The 19330-nt window shown below is 38.1% G+C and overlaps 1 protein-coding gene across 3 annotated transcripts in view; it reads right to left on the reverse strand.

Annotated features, from left to right (window-relative positions):
- Positions 1 to 19330, reverse strand: part of LOC150075068 (protein disulfide-isomerase A5) — a 755693-nt gene that overhangs the window by 321465 nt on the left and 414898 nt on the right. For all 3 annotated transcript variants that reach the window (XM_090388976.1, XM_090388975.1, XM_090388974.1), the window contains one exon: positions 7253 to 7320. In XM_090388976.1, coding sequence (XP_090245102.1) covers positions 7253 to 7320 — 68 coding nt within the window. The remainder of the gene's footprint in view (positions 1 to 7252; positions 7321 to 19330) is intronic.

The raw sequence follows: 19330 nt of genomic DNA on the forward strand, positions 1-19330 counted from the left end.
GGACACTACTGACACTATGCTACTGCAACAGGATCTGGAAAGGTTCAGCAGATGGGCTGAGGTGGCAAATGAAGTTCAACATTGACAAATTTAAAATACTATATATGGGAAATAGCAACCCCAGAGCAACGTATCAACTCTGTGGTACCACACTGACAGTTGTAGAGAATGAAAGGAACCTGGGGGTGGTTGTGCAGGCAGATATGAAGTTTTCTGGCAGTGCAGACGGGCTGCAAGAGTAGCTCATGGTGTATTGTTGATGATATATAGGAATTTTTCTAGCAGGGATAAGGAGGTGATTATTCCCTTGTATAAGGCAATGGTCAGGCCACACCTAGAATACTGTATACTGGTCAGGAGGCCTCATTTCAAGAAGGATGTAGAAATGCTGGAACGAGTACAGAGAAGGGCAACAAGATTAGTGAATGGAACAAAGGGTGCTCTTAAGAAGAAAGGCTTAAGTTTTGCAAATTACAGTGTCTGGAGACTAGGCACCAGCGAGATGATCTGATAGAGGTGTATAAAGCCTTGAATGGTTTGAGCATGCTCAATGCTGAATGGATTCTTCCTCTTGCTCAGAATAATCACCTGAGAGGGCATAAATTCAAATTGAGGAAAGACAGATGTAGGATAGATGTGAGGAAATTTGCCTTTAGCCAGCGGGTGGTTGGTTGGTGGAACAGACTTTCATCCCTTGTCGTGGAAGTTGATAGCCTAAATAAGTTTAACGCTCAGCTGGACAGGTATTTCGAACGAACAGAGGGGTGGAGTGGAAGTGGTTATTTTTTATTTATTTATTTATTTATTTTATTTATTTATTTTTTTGGCTGATGCTGCATAAGTTTGCTTTCTTGCAACAAATGCCTCTACTAATGCTAATGCTAAAGTACATGGTTGAAGTGAGTGGTCCTTTAGGCACCTCACATCACAATTTTCATGCCTTTGGTGATTGTCTCTTCTCCAATGAAGCCTTTATCTCATGGCAATTCCCAACCTCGTGTTGTTTGGCTTACAAGAATTCAAATTGGGTTGACCTGCAAGATTTCTTTTCTTCCTTTCCTTGGTCGGACTACTGTTTCAAAACTTCTGACTTCAATGTTTGCTCAGATCATATCAGTGAAATTATTCTTGTAGGAATGGAATCCTTTATACCATATCCACTTTAAAATCTCATCCTTTATTTAAACCTTGGTTTTCCAATAAATGTGCTAAGGCTGTTCAATTGGCGCCTCCGTAGCCAGGTGGGAAGGAGCAGCAGTGCGTAGCACACGCTTCTTGATTAAACCGGGGTTCGAGCCCGTCACCACCAAATACGGAGGAGCGGAAAGGTCAGGGAATGACCACCGCATATCCCGGAGCAATATGGCCTTAGTTACTAATGCTTCTTAAAAAACCATACAACAAGCTGTTCAAGAGAACAATGTTGCATATCGTAATTGGCTTGTTTCCAATTATTCAGTTTAATTTTTTGCCTACACCAAAGCTCCCAACAATTGTAAAGCAGTTATTATTCAGTCCAAACTAGATTTTGAACAGGCTAAGAGTAGAAAACTTGCTTCTTACCCTAATGGTAGCCGAGCATTCTGCTCTCTTGCCAAAGCTATTGGCCGCAAGTTTTGCTCATCTCTGATTCAATTACCTCCTCTCTCAAAACCAGATGGTTCTGTTGTCACTTCAGCCAAGGATAAAGCTGACCTACTAGCATCCCATTTTTCTTCCAACTCCTGTATCAATGATCTTGGTAAAACACCTGCCACCATTACAAACATGCTCCATTGAATGCCTCCTGTGGTCTTCCGTCAAAAGGATGTCAGAAGGATTTTGACGAATCTTGATGCTAAGAAAGCCCAGGTCCTGATGGTATGTCTCCACTTGTTCTCAAAACCTCTGCTCCTGAACTTACTCCTGTTCTTTGCTGCCTTTTTTCATCCAAAGGTGTTTTTCCTTGTGCTTGGAAATTTGCTCATATCCAGCCAGTTCCTAAAAAGGGTGACAAATCCCTCCCATCAATTACTTCTACTCTTTCTAAAGTAATATAGAAATCAATTAACTGCCAACTCTTAAACTACCTAGAAACCTTCGTCTCATCAACGATCGCCAGTATGGATTCCGTCAGTGTCGATCCACTGGTAAAGTTCTGGCTCATGTTACACATTTATGGACAAATTCAAAGGAAAAGTTTGGTGAAATACAAGCAGTTGCTCTTGACATCTCAAAGGCTTTTGATCGTGTTTGGCATAAAGGTCTTCTAAACAAGGTTCCATCTTATGGTTTGCCAACTGTTTTTTGTAAATGGTTATCCAGTTTTCTCTCTGATCGCACACTGAGGGTGTGGCAGATAGCTCTCTGTCTTTTAACTTCTCCACAAATGGTGGTGTCCCTGAAGGTTCAGTTCTTTCCACCACTCTTTTCCTCTTGTATATTAATGACCTTCTTCCATTGACTGGAAATACATAGTTTTGCTGATTATAGCACATTGCATTCCACTTTCCATTTTGAGAAACCTTGCCCTACTAAATCAGCTTCAACTTCTCGAATATTCGCTACCAATTCCTTAAATACCGATCTCCAGGTAATTCTCCAGTGGGGCAAAGACAACTTAAGTTGATTTCAATCCCTCTGAAACTCAGTCTTGTCTTATCTCTCATAAAAACGATTCTTCTGCTGCTCCTATGCTTATCTTTGGTGACACTCCGATTTCTAGGCAAAATGATATATCTCTTTTCGGGATTACTCTGACTTCTAATCTCTCTTTGCCCAAGCACATTAGAAATATTGCTTCCTCTGCATCTAAAAAATTTGGTTTTCCTTTTCTCTCTTGGCAATACTTTTCTTCCAAACAACTGTTCACTCTATACAAATCACAAATCTGCCCTACCATGGAATATTGTTCCCACATCTGGGGCAGTGTTCCCAAAACCTCTCTCAGGCTCCTAGATTCCATTTAGAAGAGGGCAGTTAGGTTAATTAATGACTCCTGTCTAACGGTCTCTCCACTTTCTGCATAGATGTACTATTTCTGCGGCATGCCTTTTCTAGAGATACTTCCATGGGCACTGTTCTTCTGAATTGGCTTCTATAATTCTCGCTCTCTCTTTCAAAACAGTCCAAACAAGTGCCACCAATATCCATTTACTGTCCATCTTCAAACTAACAGAACCAACTTTTCATCTTCATAATTTATTTGTTCAACTGCTGTTTTCTGGAACAACCTTCCTTCATATGTATTTCCCGAAAATTACAGTCTATAGAAGTTCAAGTCTAATGTCAACAAATATCTTCTTTCGTCTTCTCAACCTCCAAACCAAGCACAGTACTAAGTACTATAGGTTCCAATACCTGTTGTGTTTGGAGTTTCCATAAAAAAATAAAAAAAAAGCGAGCAGTTTTCCCACCCACCTAACACTGCCTTGATAGCATCAGCAAATATTCTTGCATCCTTTCTAATTAAGTGTATCCCATCCCTGTAAAAGCACAGACCAGGCTGAGAAAAATTCTATCCCTTGAGCCTTGCACAATCTGTCCAGGGCCAAATTGATCAACATGGCTTTCATCATGCACCCCCTCCTATCGTGTCTGGGTAGAATTGCAGACACTTTCATTTTCGACCCTAACTCATGGCTTTTTTTCAACATTGACCTTTACTTGTTAAGTAATTCCGTTGGTCTCCTAATCTTAATATCATTAGTGCCAACATGTACAACAATATCAGACTTTGTGCCTTTAACAGATTATATCTGCTCTGCAGCGTCATCAACCTTTGCCCGTGGCAGATATACCGTGGTTCTGTTCCACCTATCCTTTTTGCACAATATGTTCCCCGTTTCCCTGACAATAGAATTACCAACAGCAACTAATTCCTTTCAGGCCAGCGCATTCTGCCTTGGGGTTCCCGCTGTGTTCAAGTACAAACTCTGGCATTGATGTGGGCAGCTGAGAGCTTGATGGACTCCTCAATTTAAATCCTTCGAGAGCATCTCCCCCCCCCAGACTCATAACAATGCTGAGTTGGCACCTGATTTCCTCACACATCGTATACACACATGTAAGGAGTTTCTATTCAATTTCAAATAAAATTCCAATACAAAATATAACCCTAAACGTTATATAACCCAATACAGTTATAACACTATATATATATATGTATTTCCGTATTGAATATTATCTCTGAGTTATGTTATATGACTTTCTTATCTCCTGTCAAGTTATACGTATTAATTTGTAATGTGACGTTTGGAAAAACTAGGTAGTTATATGTATTTAGTTAAAAAAAGTACAATTTAATTGACAATGAAATTTAACAAGTTTAGTAAATTTTACTGATTAATTGATACTACTATACTTGTTATCTAGTTTTCCATTAAATCTTATGCTATCTAGTTTGGGGGCATACGTTGTATCATATAACAATGGGAGTAAGTTACGAATGGTAAATCTACGAACATGAGCTATTAATTACTTTCAAAATCGCGCTATCTAAATTCAAAATAAACCACAGAGCTTGACTAGGTCTATAAGCTACTTATAGAAAATAACTTAATCTAACAATTAAGTCAATAAACCGTCTAAATATAATTAAAAACTTAGTGTTTGCAGGAGCTGCAAAACTTTTCAAACCCATGGATTAGATACCCTTACTGATACTAAGTAATAACCTACAAAATCTCTATCTAAGTTCAAATTAAACTAAAGTATTGTTACTAGGAATATAAACAACTAGAAAATAAATTATGCCAATTTTAGTCATGTTTACTCCTTTCACACTCTTTCACAAGAGAACTTTTTTTCTGTAAAGATTTCCAACTCCAACACAGAGAGGAAAGTAGTTCTGTTAGAGGCCAAGTGGCTAAAGCATTAATTGGTTAGTAAAATATATGTACTAAGTAAAGAAAGGTGAATTTCCTTTTTGTGTTCTTACTTGCACATTTCTAAGTATAGAGATACTTTAAATGAACTGATGTTTGCTACTCAAGCCCAAAAATTCCTCTATGACTACATAAAATTACTTTATCAGTTTGGAGCAAGATGTGCTTCATTGCAAAGCTGTTGTTTTCAACATGCTCCTGTAATGTACTCTTGACAGTTTCCATTGCTTGGGGTCAAACCGACAAGTCCATTATTACCCATCACATCTCCCCCACCCTTTTCTAGACTGACAAGAAATTGGCACTTCTCCAATCCAAGATCATCTAATCTGAGACCACCCACATCCTCACAATTTACAGTAAATGGTATGTTGGGTCTTCACAGCCAATTTCAATATGATTGGATTATGTATGATTACCACTGTGCAAAGGTCCTATCTGGTTTACTCTTTTCTTCTGCATATATCTATATGAATAAAAACTCCTTGTCCTTAATTCTTTTATCACCCAGAGAGATATTTCATAGACTTAGATTTAATCTACCTAACCGGAACTGTTGAGTTAATACGAATCAACTCTTATAATTATCTGATTAATCTGAACCTTTTATATTGCTTTGTAATTGTCCTATGCCCTCTTCTGTTCTATCATATATACTAAATCACTTTTCATTCATCATGAATCATCCTTATGCAGTACAGAATGAATGCACTCCTTAGTAAGGTTTTGAAAGTTCACCATAATTCAACAAAACAGTAGAAAATGGAAAAGTGGGCGGGAGAAAATAAGAAAAAACAGGCAGTTAGTCATGCAAACAATCTATCTTACCTCATAACCTACAATGTACATGTAAAGAGATCTAGCCAAACATTAACAAGCCACATACTTGATTCAAATCATTTTGTTTCAGGGAAAGTGAAGAGTTCAGAAAAAACTCAAATTTGTTCATGTTAAAGTTTCATAAATATCAAATTGTTCAATATATACTTTATACACTGCTGCCACTTTATTAGGTACACTCCTACTGTGCACACAAATGGTTTGTCCCACAACATTGCAAGTCACATGACCACAGTTGTGGATATAAATGCAGCAGAACAACCTTTCTAGAATCAGTTAAGTTTACAAACCGTAGCAAGAATGGGGAAAAGGAGTGATCTAACAGACTTCGAACATGGCATGGTAGTAGGTGCAAGACATGCTGGAAAAAGCATCTCTGAAACGGTAGTTCTCTTGAATTTTTCACGCACCAGTTTCAAGGGTGTATCGAGAATGGTGCAACGAATAGAAAACATCCTCTCAATGGAACTCTTGTGAAAGAAAATTGCTTGTTGATGAGAGAGGTCAGAGGAGGATGGCTAGAATTGTGCAATCAAGCAAACAGATGGGCCAAACTATTGCACATCACATCAGAATACAATCTTGGTGCGCAATGGACCACTAGTTGCACTTTGTCGTGAATGGGCTACAACAGCTGACAGCCACATCACGTACCTTTGTTATCATTGAAGAGCAAGAGAGCACACATCCTGTGGGCACAGCAACACCAGCACAGGACTATAGAGGATTGGAAAACAGTTGCTTGGTCTGATGAGTCGAAGTTGCTGGTGCATCATGTTGATGGAAAGTTCAGAATTTGGTGAAAACAACACGAATCCCTGGACAAGTCAGGTCTGATGACTACTGTGCAAGGTGGTGGGGCAGTGTTATAGTGTGGGGAATGTTTTCTTGGCACATGTTGGGTCCAATGATACCCATAGATTCATGTCTGAATGCCACATTGTACCTAAACATCGTTGCTGACCAAGTGCATCCGTTCATGTTGACAGTTTATCCTCAGTCATATGGTTATTTCCAGCAGGATAATGCACCAGTGAACAAAGTCCGAATCACTATGGAATGGTTCCAGGAACATGACAATGAATTTTCTTTGCTGCAGTGGCCCACTCAGTCCTCGGATCTCAATCCTATTGAACATCTTTGGGATCAGCTGGAAAGGGCTGTTCACTGCAGGCCTACTCCTCCTTCGTATCTCAAGGAATTGCATGACACACTCATGTCTGCATGGTACTCCATTCCTGCACAACATTTTCAGCATCTTGTTCAATCCATGCCTAAACGAATTTAGGCTGTTTTGAAGGATAAAGGAGGCTACAAGCTACTAGGTAGGTGTACCCAATAAAGTGGCAGCACAGTGTAGATTTATGGGGTAAAATGAAAAATGTACTTAAAAAGCAAGATTACCACCCCTAACATCAAGTGGAGTATCATTTTGCACTTGTAAGATAAAGATTTTATTATAATTATGTTTTGTATTTTTCATAATCAAATGTTATACAAATCAAATTAATCAGAATAATTAAATTTAAAATTACATTGTTACATACATTTTGTTGCTTCAATTTGGCAGCTGCATCCATATATTCAGGCTTCATTTTTTTACAATGTCCACACCCTAATACAAAACAATGATGCAATCTAATATCAGAGCCTGAATATCTAATTTAAAGATAATTTTATTAACTATTTGGAAGAGTCTGAAGACACCAACAGAATTAGCTTTTTCCTGGTCTTAATAAGAGCTTTCCACTCATATTTTCAGTTGTTTATTTACTATTTTAAAAAGTTGAATAACTTAAAACAAAATGCTGTGTTAGAAATAACAACTCCTGCTGCAACAAGATTCAATTTTCTAATGTAAATGGACGCATGAAATACTGAATAATATTTATCATTAATTTTTTTCTATAATACTACAAGCTATCTAAAAATAAAATGTAGTGTAACTTTGATATAATGTACTTCTTCATACTGTGGTTTCGGATAAACTTCAAGTATGATCATGTCTCCCAAAATGAATTATAAAAAAAAAAAAAAAAACTTTTTAAAGAACTAGCAATTTCATATTGGAAACTGGAAAAAGTGAATACTGTATATACTCATATCTACTGTACATGCTACTAGCATATATTTCAAAGAGGAAGAAATCAGCTAAAAATTGGCTATACATTTATTTCAATATATTCAATATTTAGATGGAAAGTAATTTTTGTAAATAATAGGATTTGTCAGAGACCAATTAGCATTAGCAAAGGAACACGATGCAAGAAAGCAAGCTTATATAGCATCCAGAGGGAAAAAAAAAAAAAACACACCCTTATTTCACCCATTCACTCGCTTCAAATATTTGTCAAGTTCTGCCTTGAATCTATTTAAGCTATCAACTTCTACGACGACAGATGGCAGTTTGTTCTAACAATTAACCACCCGCTGGCTAAAGGCATACTTCCACACATTTATTCTACAACTGTCTTTACTCAATTTGAATTTATGCCCTCTCAGGTGATTATTCTGAGCAGAAGGAAGGATCCCATCCACACTGACCATGCTCAAACCATTCAAGGCTTTATACACCTCAATCAGATCACATCGCAGATACTCCAGACACTGTAATTTCCAAAACTCAAGTCTTTCTTCGTAAGAGCAACCCTTTGTTCCATTCACTAATCTTGTTGTCCTTCTCTATACTCGTTCCTACAGCTTTACATCCTCCTTAAAATGAGGCCTCCACACCTGAATACAGTACTCAAGGTGTGACCTGACCAATGCCTGATACAAGGAGATAATCACCTCCTTATCCCTGCTAGAAAAATTCCTGTATATCATTGACAAGACACCATGAGCTACTCTTGCAGACCGTCTGCACTGCTCAGAAAACTTCATATATTTCAGGTGGTAGATGACTTTCATCAACCGGTGAAATACCACCACTTTGCTTATTGGAGGCTTGAAGTGGTGAAACCCATGTTTAGTCTCTAGAGCAAAGTTTCCAGCATCCCCCTCTCCCCCATACTTCTCCTTCAACCCATGCACGGTACTAAGTACTATAGGTTTTCATACCTTTCGTGTTTGGGGTTCTCATAAAAAAAAAAAATATATATATATATGTGCCTGCACAATTACCCCAAGGTCCTTTTCATTCTCTACCACTGTCAGTGTGGTACCACAGAGTTGATACGTTACCCTGGGATTACTGCTTCCCATATGTAGTACTTTACATTTGTCAATGGTAAACTTCATTTGCCACCTTTCAGCCCATCTGCTCAACTTTTCTAGATCCTGTTGCAGCAGTGTACTGACATTAACAACCCTGCCAACCTTCGTATCGTCTGCAAACTTGGACCTTAAGCCTGATATACCATTATCAATATCATTTATAAATACAGAAAACAACAATGGACCCAACACTGAACCCTGAGGGACTCCACTAATAACATTAGTCCACGAAGAGCAGTGTCCATTGAGTACCACTCTCTGCCTTCTCCCCCTCAACCACCCCTTTATCCATAGCAGCATTTTGCCTCCAATGCCAAACTGCTCTAATTTGTGAAGCAGTCTTCCATGTGCAACAGGAAGCTTTTCTAAGGTCCATATATTATATCAAAGTTATTCTTTGCATCCAGTTCCTTTGTGACTACATCATAGTATCCAATTAAATTAGTCAGACAAGACTTCCCCTTAACAAACCCTTGCTGTGTCCGAGCTATAAATGTAGTCTTGTCTAGATGATCCTACAATGCTTCTTTAACCAGTGCCCACATTAAATTCCCTGGAACAGAAGTTAAACTAACAGGTCTGTAATTACCTGTCTCTCTTTGATAATCCTTTGTGGATTGGGGTCACATTTGCACATCTCCAGTCCATGGGTACCTCCCCTGAGTCCAGGGAAGCTTTTGTAATTATGGCTAAGGGTTTGCTTACTTGCTTTGCCACCTCCTTTAATATAACTGGATAGATTCCATCCACCCCAGGTGCCTTTCTTGTGTTTATCTTCAACAATTTCTCCTCCACTTTACTCTCAGTTATTACAAGGTTATCTTTCTTACTGCCAGAGTTCAATACACCTCTGGCATTCCCCTCCCTGAATAACTCCTCATGTGTGAATTTTGATGCAAAATATTCATTTAGTTTGTTAGCTACCTGAGCAGGATCATCAACAGTTGAACCATCGATATCAAGTAGACCAACCTGATTCATACCCTTCATTCTAGAGTTTACATAAATAAAGAACTCTTTGCTGTTTTTCTTTGCATCCTTTGCCAAAGATTTCTTGTAATCTGCCTTCGCCTGCCTAACCTCCTTTGTAACTTGGTTACAGAACAAGTTATATCTATCATAGGCATCTGTGTCATGTGTTAATTTATATGTATTCCATGCATTTTTCTTCTCTGTCACATGTCTAAATAGTTCATCTGACATCCATTTAGGCATAAATCTTGAACAATATTTTTTTGTTGGTATGAAAAGCCTAGTAGCTTTCAAGATTAATTCTTTGAATGCATCCCATTTTGACTTTGCTGTTGGTAATATCATCAGTTGGTTCCACTGTATAGAATTTAAATACTGTCTCAGACCATTGTAGTCACCTGATATACCTTCACCAATGATATTGATGAAGGTATATCAGGCTTAGTGTCGAAGTTTGCAGATGATACAAAGGTTGGCAGGGTTGTTAATGACAGTAATGGCAGTGTGCTACTGCAACAGGATCTAGAAAATTTGGGCAGATGGACTAAGAAGTGGCAACTGAAGTTTAACCTTGACAAATGCAAAGTACTCCATATGAGTAGAAGTAACCCCAGAGAAAGGTAACAACTATGTGGTACTACACTTAAGGTTGTAGAAAATGAAGAAGACCTGGGAGTAATTGTGCAGTCAGAAATGAAGTTTTCTGAGCAATGCAGACAGGTTGCCAGGGCAGGGGTTTTGTCAATGGTATATAGGAATTTTGGTAGCAGGGAAAAGGTGATTTTCTCTTTGTATAAGGTCAGGCCACACCTTGAGTACTGCATACAGGTGTGGAGGCCTCACTTTAGGAAGGATGTAGATTTGCTTGAGTGTGTACAGAGAAGGGCAACAAGATTGGTGAGGGGAATGAAGGGATCCTCTTACCAAGAGAGGCTTAAGTTCTGCAAATTTCAGTGGCTGGAAACTAGGCACCTGCACTGTGATCTGATTGAGGTGTACAAGGCCTTGAATGGGTTAAGCACACTGAATTGTGATGGGATCCTTCCACTTGTTCAGATTACGAACCTAAGGGGGCATAAATTCAAATTAAGAAAGACAGATGTAGAATAGATGTGCGGTAATTTGCCTTTAGCCAGCAGGTGGTTAATTGCTGGAACATCTGTCGTTGTGGAAGTTGATAGGTTAAATAAATTTAAGGAGGAACTGGGCAGGCATTTTGAGGGAATGGTGTGATTTTTTTTTGGTTGATGCTGCATAAGCTCATAACACTTGCTTTCTTGCATCACATGCTACTACTACTACTTTTATGAAAGCAAAAACCCTTCCCTTTACCCTTGATGGTAGTTACCTCTTTGAGTAAATCCCACTTCAGCACAATGTGATCACTGCCACCTAGTGGTTCCTTTATCTGCAGATTCTTGATACATGAAGAATCACTACTGATAATCAGATCAAGAGTATTACTCCCTCTAGTTGCCTCCCGAACGTGCTGCTGTAGAAAACAATCATCCAAAAATCCACAAAAGCCTTGCTAGTGTGTGAGTGACCAACCCACAAATTCCAGTCAATATCTGGGAAATTAAAATCCCCCAATATAAGAAATTCTGATTTACTGGCCCACTATTTCTCTGCACAATTGCTCATTATACTCATCAGATTCATCACACACACACCTACTCTCATTTTTCCTTTCCCAATGCTTATGTCACACCAAACAGACTGAACATTGCATTGTCCACCCACATCAATTGGATGCACTTCCTTAGATTTTATGTGTTTCTTAACTAAAAAACCATAGACACCCTGTTTCTCTCCTTTACTAAAGATGCAATAAAAGAGTATATTGGTGGAACACTAATTACAAACTGTTACCTCTGGTGGGGAATATTGCTACTGTTCATTAAGTGCAATGCATTAGTTACCAAGCAAAAACTGCGAAGGGCCAAACTGAATGAAAATAATATATGAAGTGACAAGTGATTTATGGTGAAATCATGTGACTTCATCTTGGCACTATGATGATTTTTTTTTTTTTTTTGGTAGTTGTTGGCGTATCGCCTTCTGTGGCAATAATGCACCTCCCAAGGTTTTTGCAGTAGTTTGATCCAACCCCAAGGCGGGATTCGAACCCGCGACCTTTGGGTTGCTAGGCAGGCACTTTACCCACCCGGCTAGCCCAGTTGGCCACTATGATGAATGAGACAATTTGGTTTTGGTTTAGTTTTCTCAAAACGTAATAAATTCTAAGGCATCAGAAATAACTATATGGCAAAATTAGTAAATCAGTAGGACTAAAATAACAGTCACCAAAAGAAAAAATTTTACGATTTAATGAAAGTTAAAGACTAAATTCAAAAAATAGCAAGGGGTTTAATTTTTCAGTACTCACCTTGATCAATCTGCAATTGTTATGGTTTGAATGGCAAGAGTTGACGAGCTTTAAGGTGATTGGGTCTTAAATTAAGGGGTGGGTAAATAGTAATTATAATGGAAACGGGATTAAAATATGCGCAAGGAAGTAGAAGTGCACTAACTTCGTCCTTGGTTGTCATTAAATTGGGTTAAATTGGGATTCTAAATAGTGGATAAGCCAAAATTCGTGATGAAGGACTTTCGTTAAAAAATGTCTTCAGTTGGCAAGTTAAATGAAAAGGGAACGCGTACAGTATTTAAGAAGAATTTTGTAATCCCGTGATGAACTTTGTTACCTGCGGGAATCTCAGATTGGTGAGATTCCAAACCGGAGAAAAACTGAAGGGGAGTTTCGCATTTATAATATTTAGATCGGAGTGGTGACGAAACCATTCTATAATGAGGGCTTCGAATTGTAAAATTTTGTAACTGTTTTTTAATTTTAATATGGTAATAGCTGAGTCAACTAAGGAAGTATAGTTGTTGGAGTGGGTATGTAAAGTAAAGTATAGAAAACATACACACACAGGGAAATTCCTGCATTTTACATCGCACCACCCTTTCATCATAAAAAAATTAGCATTAGCATTAGTAGAGGCATTTGATGCAAGAAAGCAAGCTTATGCAGCATCAGCCAAAAAAAAAAAAAAAAAACCCACTTCCACTTCACCCCTCTGTTCGTTCAAAATACCTGTCCAGCTGAGCCTTAAACTTATTTAGGCTATCAACCTCTAAATCCGTTCTCTATAACCAAATCTACAACACCATTAAATTCAGCACCTCACAAAACGACCTATCCAAAGAGTTACAATATCTCACAAAAAAATTTATAGCCAGAAATTACCCTCCAAAATTAATCCAACATACCATTTCCATCGCAAAAAATAATATCAGTAATCCCATAAAACACATCATAAATAGTAAAACACATCTTGTCCTTCCTTATCATAGTAATCTTGCAGGACAATTTCAGCGAATATTTGCAGGTACAGACATCACTCTTATTTTTTCCACTTATAACAAACTCGGATCACTTTTCAATAAATATAAAGAAACACACAAATATCCAACATGCGAAACAAATAATATTATTTATTTAATAAAATGTCAACACTATTGTAACGTCTGTTACGTTGGTAGTACAACAACCAAATTCGGTTCAACCCAATCATCCAATACCAGAGCATAGTATCACTACAATAGCTACAGAACTGGACAATGTAGCAGTGAACTTACTTTATATGCCCACTCCAACAACCATACTCCCTTAGTCGACTCAGTCTACCCATATTAAAATTAAAAAACAGTTACAAAATTTTACAATTTGAAACCCTCATTACAGAATGGTTTCATCACCACTCCGATCTAAATATTATAAATGCGAAACTCCCCCTTCAGTCTTTCTCCGGTTTGGAATCTCACCAATTTGAAATTCCCGCAAGTAACAAAGTGCATCACGGGATTACAAATTCTTCTTAAATAATGTACGTGTTCCCTTTTCATTTAACTTGCCAACCACAGACGTTTTTTTTTTTTAACAAAAGTTCTTCGTCACGACTTTTGGCTTATCCACTATTTAGAATCCCAATTTAACCCAATTTAATGACAACCAAGGACGAAGTTAGTGCACTTCTACTTCCTTGCGCATATTTTAATCCTGTTTCCATTATAATTACTATTTACCCACCCCTTAATTTAAGAACCAATCATCTTAAAGCTAGTCACCTCTTGCCATTCAAACCATAACAATTGCAGATCGATCAAGGTGAGTACTGAAAAATTAAGCCCTTGCTATTTTTTGAATTTAGTCCAATAAAACAGTAATTTAAAACATTCTATAACTTCTAAGTGTGAAAGTTAAAGATTAATAAAAGAGTTAAAAGTGGAATTCCAGAAGGAATGATCTACAGTTGGATAAAAGAGGAAGAAAAATTGTGTTAATTCGTAGTCTCCACTGAAGACAAAGCGGGCCTCCAAAGAAATAAAAATAGACTTTGTGAGAAGAGTGATGTGCACCAATGCTTATGCTGGTGGTTCGTACAGAAGTGTAGTGACGGAGTACCAATAAATGGGAAAATTATGAGAGCACAAGCACTTAAATTTCATAAGGTACTTGATGGGGGTGGGTGGCACATTTAAACCTTCTGGAAGATGGCTTTGGAGATGGAAGGCTTGTCATGGAATAGCCCAGGTTAGTCTTATAGGCAAATCTGCATTCGCTGACATAACAGCAGGATGAGTTTTCTGAATTTCTGCATATTGTGATTCAAAATGGTGTATTCACAGATGAACATCTGTACAACTGTGATGAAACAGAGCTGCACTATAAATTTTTCCCTGATAACCTACTGCATATTAAAAAGGCACCCAACAAAGTGGGCATGAAAACTAACAAAAAGAGAATTACTGTGATATTGTGAGCAAACTAGACAGGAAATCACAAGCTAAAGTCATTGTGCATCGGCAAAAGAAGTCCCCGGTGTTTTAACCATGTCAACATGAAATCACTGCATGCGATTTATAAAAATAGCTTCAATGCTTGGATGACATATGATATTTTTGCTTCATGATTTGAAAGTGAGTTGGTACTATCGGTGAGATGCAACTTGCTTTACAGAAAATTTGAATTAAAGAAAGTTACTGTTGGTTGTTTTTGTTGTGTGGTGCATCAGAAACTGAGGTTATAATGCACTGATTTCTGCCTTATATTAGCATTAGTAGTCAGTAGAGGCGAATGATGCAAGAAAGCAAGCTTATGCAGCATCAGCCAAAAAAAAAAAAAAAAAAAGCTCCAATTTCACCCCTCCGTTCTTTCCAAATACCTGTCCAGCTCGGCCTTAAATTTATTTAGACTATCAACATCCACAACAAAAGATGGAAGTCTGTTCCACCAATCAACTACCCGCTGGCTAAAGGCAAACTTCCACACATCTATCCTACAACTGTCTTTCCTCAATTTGAATTTATGCCCGCTCATGTGATCATTCTGAGCAAGAGGAAGAATCCCATCAGCATTGAGCATGCTCAAACCATTCAAGGCTTTATACACCTCAATCAGATCACCTCGCAGGTGCCTAGTCTCCAAACACAGTAATCTTCAAAATTTAAGACATTCTTCCTAAGAGCAACCCTTTGTTCCATTCACTAATCTTGTTGCTCTTCTCTGTACGCGTCCCAACAGCTCTACATCCTTCTTAAAATGAGGCCTCCAGACCTGTATACAGTACTCAAGGTGTAGCCTGACCATTGCCTTATACAAGGGGATAATCATCTCCTTATCCCTGCTAGAAAAATTCCTGTATATCATTGACAAGACACCATGAGCAATTCTTGCAGACCATCTCCACTGCTCAGAAACTTCATATCTGCCTGCACAATTACTCCCAGGTCCTATTCATTCTCTACAACTGTCAGTGTAGTACCACAGAGTTGATACGTTATTCTGGTGTTACTGCTTCCCATATGTAGTACTTTACATTTGTCAATGGTAAACTTCATTTGCTACCTCTCAGCCCATCTGCTCAACTTTTCTAGATCCTCTTGCAGCAGTGTACTGTCATTAGTGTCATTAACAATACTGCCAACCTTTGTATCATCTGCAGACTTGGACATTAAGCCTAATATACCATCATCAATATCATTTATAAATACAGAAAACAACAATGGACCTAATACTGAATGCTGAGGGACTCCACTAATAACATTAATCCATGAAGAGCAGTGTCCATTCATTACCACTCTCTGTCTTCTCCCATTCAATCGTCCCTTTATCAATAGCAGCAATTTGCCTCCAATGCCATACTGCTCCAATTTGAGCAGCAGTCTTCCATGTGCAACAGTATCAAAAGCCTTTCGATAATATATATGACATCAAATATGTCATATATGAAACATGAAATAATATATATGACATCTAATATTTCTTTGTGAACACATCATAGTATCCAATCAAATTGGTCAGACAAAACTTGCTCTTAACAAAACCATGCTGTGTCGAAGCTATAACTGCAGTCTTGTCTAGATGATCCTGCAGTGCTTTTTTAAACAGTGCCTCCATTAATTTTTCTGGAACAGAAGTTAAATTAACAGGTCCATAATTACTTATGTCATCCTTTGATCCTCCTTTGTGAATTGGGGTCACATTTGCACATCTCCATTCCACGGGTATCTCCCCTGAGCCCAAGAAAGCTCTCATAATTATGGCCAAGGGCTTGCTTACTTCCTTTAATATAACTGGATAGATCCCATCCACCATAGGTGCCTTTCTTATGTTTATCTTCAACAATTTCTCCTCCACTTTGCTCACATTTATTACAAAATCATCTAGCTCACTGCGAGAGTTTACCTCCCTGCATAACTCATGTGTGAATGTAGATGGAAAATACTAATTTAATTTGTTAGCCACCTGAGCAGGATCATCAACTGTTGAACCATCGATATCCAGTGGACCAATCTGATTTATCCCTTTCCTTCTACAGTTTACATAAGTAAAAAACCTCTTTGCCGTTTTTCTTTGCATTCTTTGCCAAAGATTTCTCATAATCTGCCCTTGCCTGCCTAACCTCCTTTGTGACTTGGTTACAGACCAGCTTATATCTATCATAGGCTTCCATGTCACACATTAATTTATATGTATCCCATGCATTTTTCTTCTCTGCTGCATGTCTCATTAGTTCATCTGACATCCATTTAGGCCTAAACCTTGAACAATAATCCTTAATTGGTATGTAAAGCCTTGTAGCTTCCAAGATTAATTCTTTGAATGCATCAAATTTTGAAGTTGCTGTTGGTAACATCATCAGTTGCTCCCACCGTATAGAATTTAAATACTGTCTCAGACCTCCTTATAGCCTTTACGAAAGAAAAAACCCTTCCCTTTATCGCTAATTGTAGTTACCACTTTGAGTAAATCCCACTTCCGCACACTGTGATCACTGCCACCTAGCAGTTCCTTTATCTGCAGATTCTTAATGCATGAAGAAGCACTACTGATAATCAGATCAAGAGTATTACTCCCTCTAGTTGCTTCCTGAACATGCTGATGTAGAAAACGATCATTCAATATATCAACAAAAGCCTTGCTAGTGTGTGAGTGACCAACCCACAAATTCCAGTGAATATTCGGGAAATTAAAATCCCCCATTATAAGACTCTCTGATTTACTGGCCCACTCTATTTCCCTGTACAGTTTTTTATTGTACTCATCAGAGTCATTAAGTTTATAACACACTCCTACTCTCAATTTTGATTTTCCTGTGCTTATGTCACACTAAACTGACTCCACACTGCAGTGTCCAGCGATGTCCACTGGCTGTATCTCCTTGGATTTTATATGTTTCTTAATTAATAGCATAACCTATCTTCCCTTCCTATCCTGTCTATCCTTCCTGTACTCATTGTTCTCCCCAAATTACAGTTCTGCATTCCTTATATCCGTGTGACTCCACATCTCTGATATCCCAACAATATCTGCCTTTGATGTTTTGAGCAACACCTAAAATTCATCAAATTTATTTACCAAACTCGTAGCATTGGTGTACACACAAGTATACATGCACCCGTTCCTATTCTTAGCTACCTTACACAACCCATGTGCTTACTTGTACTGCAGTGACTCCCAGCAGTCTCTGAAATCCTCTGCATCTTGTTTTCCTGGCTGCTGCTCATTCCAATAGAAGTAGTGCAAGAATCACTTTCATCTCTGCTATCAGCTACTGTTAATCTATTAGTCCATGTATCTCCCCAAGATAGCAATTTTCTGACCCACCTAACTCTGTCTCGATAGCATCAGCAAATATTTTTGCACCCTTTCTATTTAAGTGTATCCCATCCCTGTAGAAACAATCTCTCCTGTTAACAAGCACAAACCACGCCGAGAAAAATTCTACCCCTTAAGCCTTGCACAATCTCTACAGGGCCAAATTGATCGACAAGGCTCTCATCATATACTCCCTTCTATTGTGTTTGGGCAGAATTGCAGACATTTTCAAATTCAACCCTAATTCACGGCTTTTTTTTCGACAGTGACCTGTACTTGTTATATCTTCTTTGTTTGTTTTTCTAGTGACAGGATTTCAGATAGCGTGATATTTATATTAAGGGAGGAAACAAAGGAGGGGTGAGCAAAACTTAGCCATAATATGAGAGCATTCTTTCAGGGCATGTCCTGAATGCAGGTCCTATGAACTGGAGATGTGCAAATATATCCCCAATTTGTAAAGGGGGAATCATCAAAGGGTGAGATGAATAATTACAGACCTTTTAGCTTAAATTCTGTTCTATCAAAAATAATGGAGTCACTGGTTTAAGAAGTAATGCAAGACCATCTAGACAGTAGTGCTCTTATACATCAGTCAGAGCATGGATTTGTTAAGGGGTGGTCTTGTCTAACCAATTTGATTGGACACTATTATGCAATAACAAAGAAATTGGATGGTAGGCTCTGATTTATGTCGGGGCTATGTTCCACCTCCTCAGGGTCATTAGCTGAAGTAGTGCGAATTGAGGAAGAATTATAATGTATTTAAAGAAGATAGGTTCCTTCACTACGAAAATTGAACCATAAGAGTTAATATAAGTATTTTTATATTAAATATTTGTGGTTATTTTATATTTATAAGATACAAATAATATTTATAGATAAAATAAAAGTAATAAAATAAAAATTTAACTTAGTAGTTCGTTCCTGTAAAGCCATCTTTGGAGTATGTAGTAACACCACTGTCTGCTCTCCATTGATGTTCTTTGACAGTAGCATAATGGGATGGGCCTGATGGAGGATTGACTGGTTCTGCAGGTTCTTTGGCCTTAGAAAAGAACTGCAGCAATGACGCCTGTTGAATCTTTCTCTCTTATAACATACTGTAGTAGGGCTTCAATATGTTAGTAACAATTCTTTGGATGGAAGAGCTATGTTCCCAGTGTGGGTCATTATCACAGTTTCACAGCCATTTGTATTTGTGCCAAAGCTGTTTAAAGTGTCTTTGTGGTAAGGGTTCTAATTAGCACAATCTCTGCTCTTCCTC

The sequence above is a fragment of the Mastigoproctus giganteus genome, chromosome 14 (genome assembly GCF_048544385.1).
Source record: "Mastigoproctus giganteus isolate SK-2022 chromosome 14, ASM4854438v1, whole genome shotgun sequence".
In the NCBI taxonomy this organism is placed as follows: Eukaryota; Metazoa; Arthropoda; class Arachnida; order Uropygi; family Thelyphonidae; genus Mastigoproctus; species Mastigoproctus giganteus.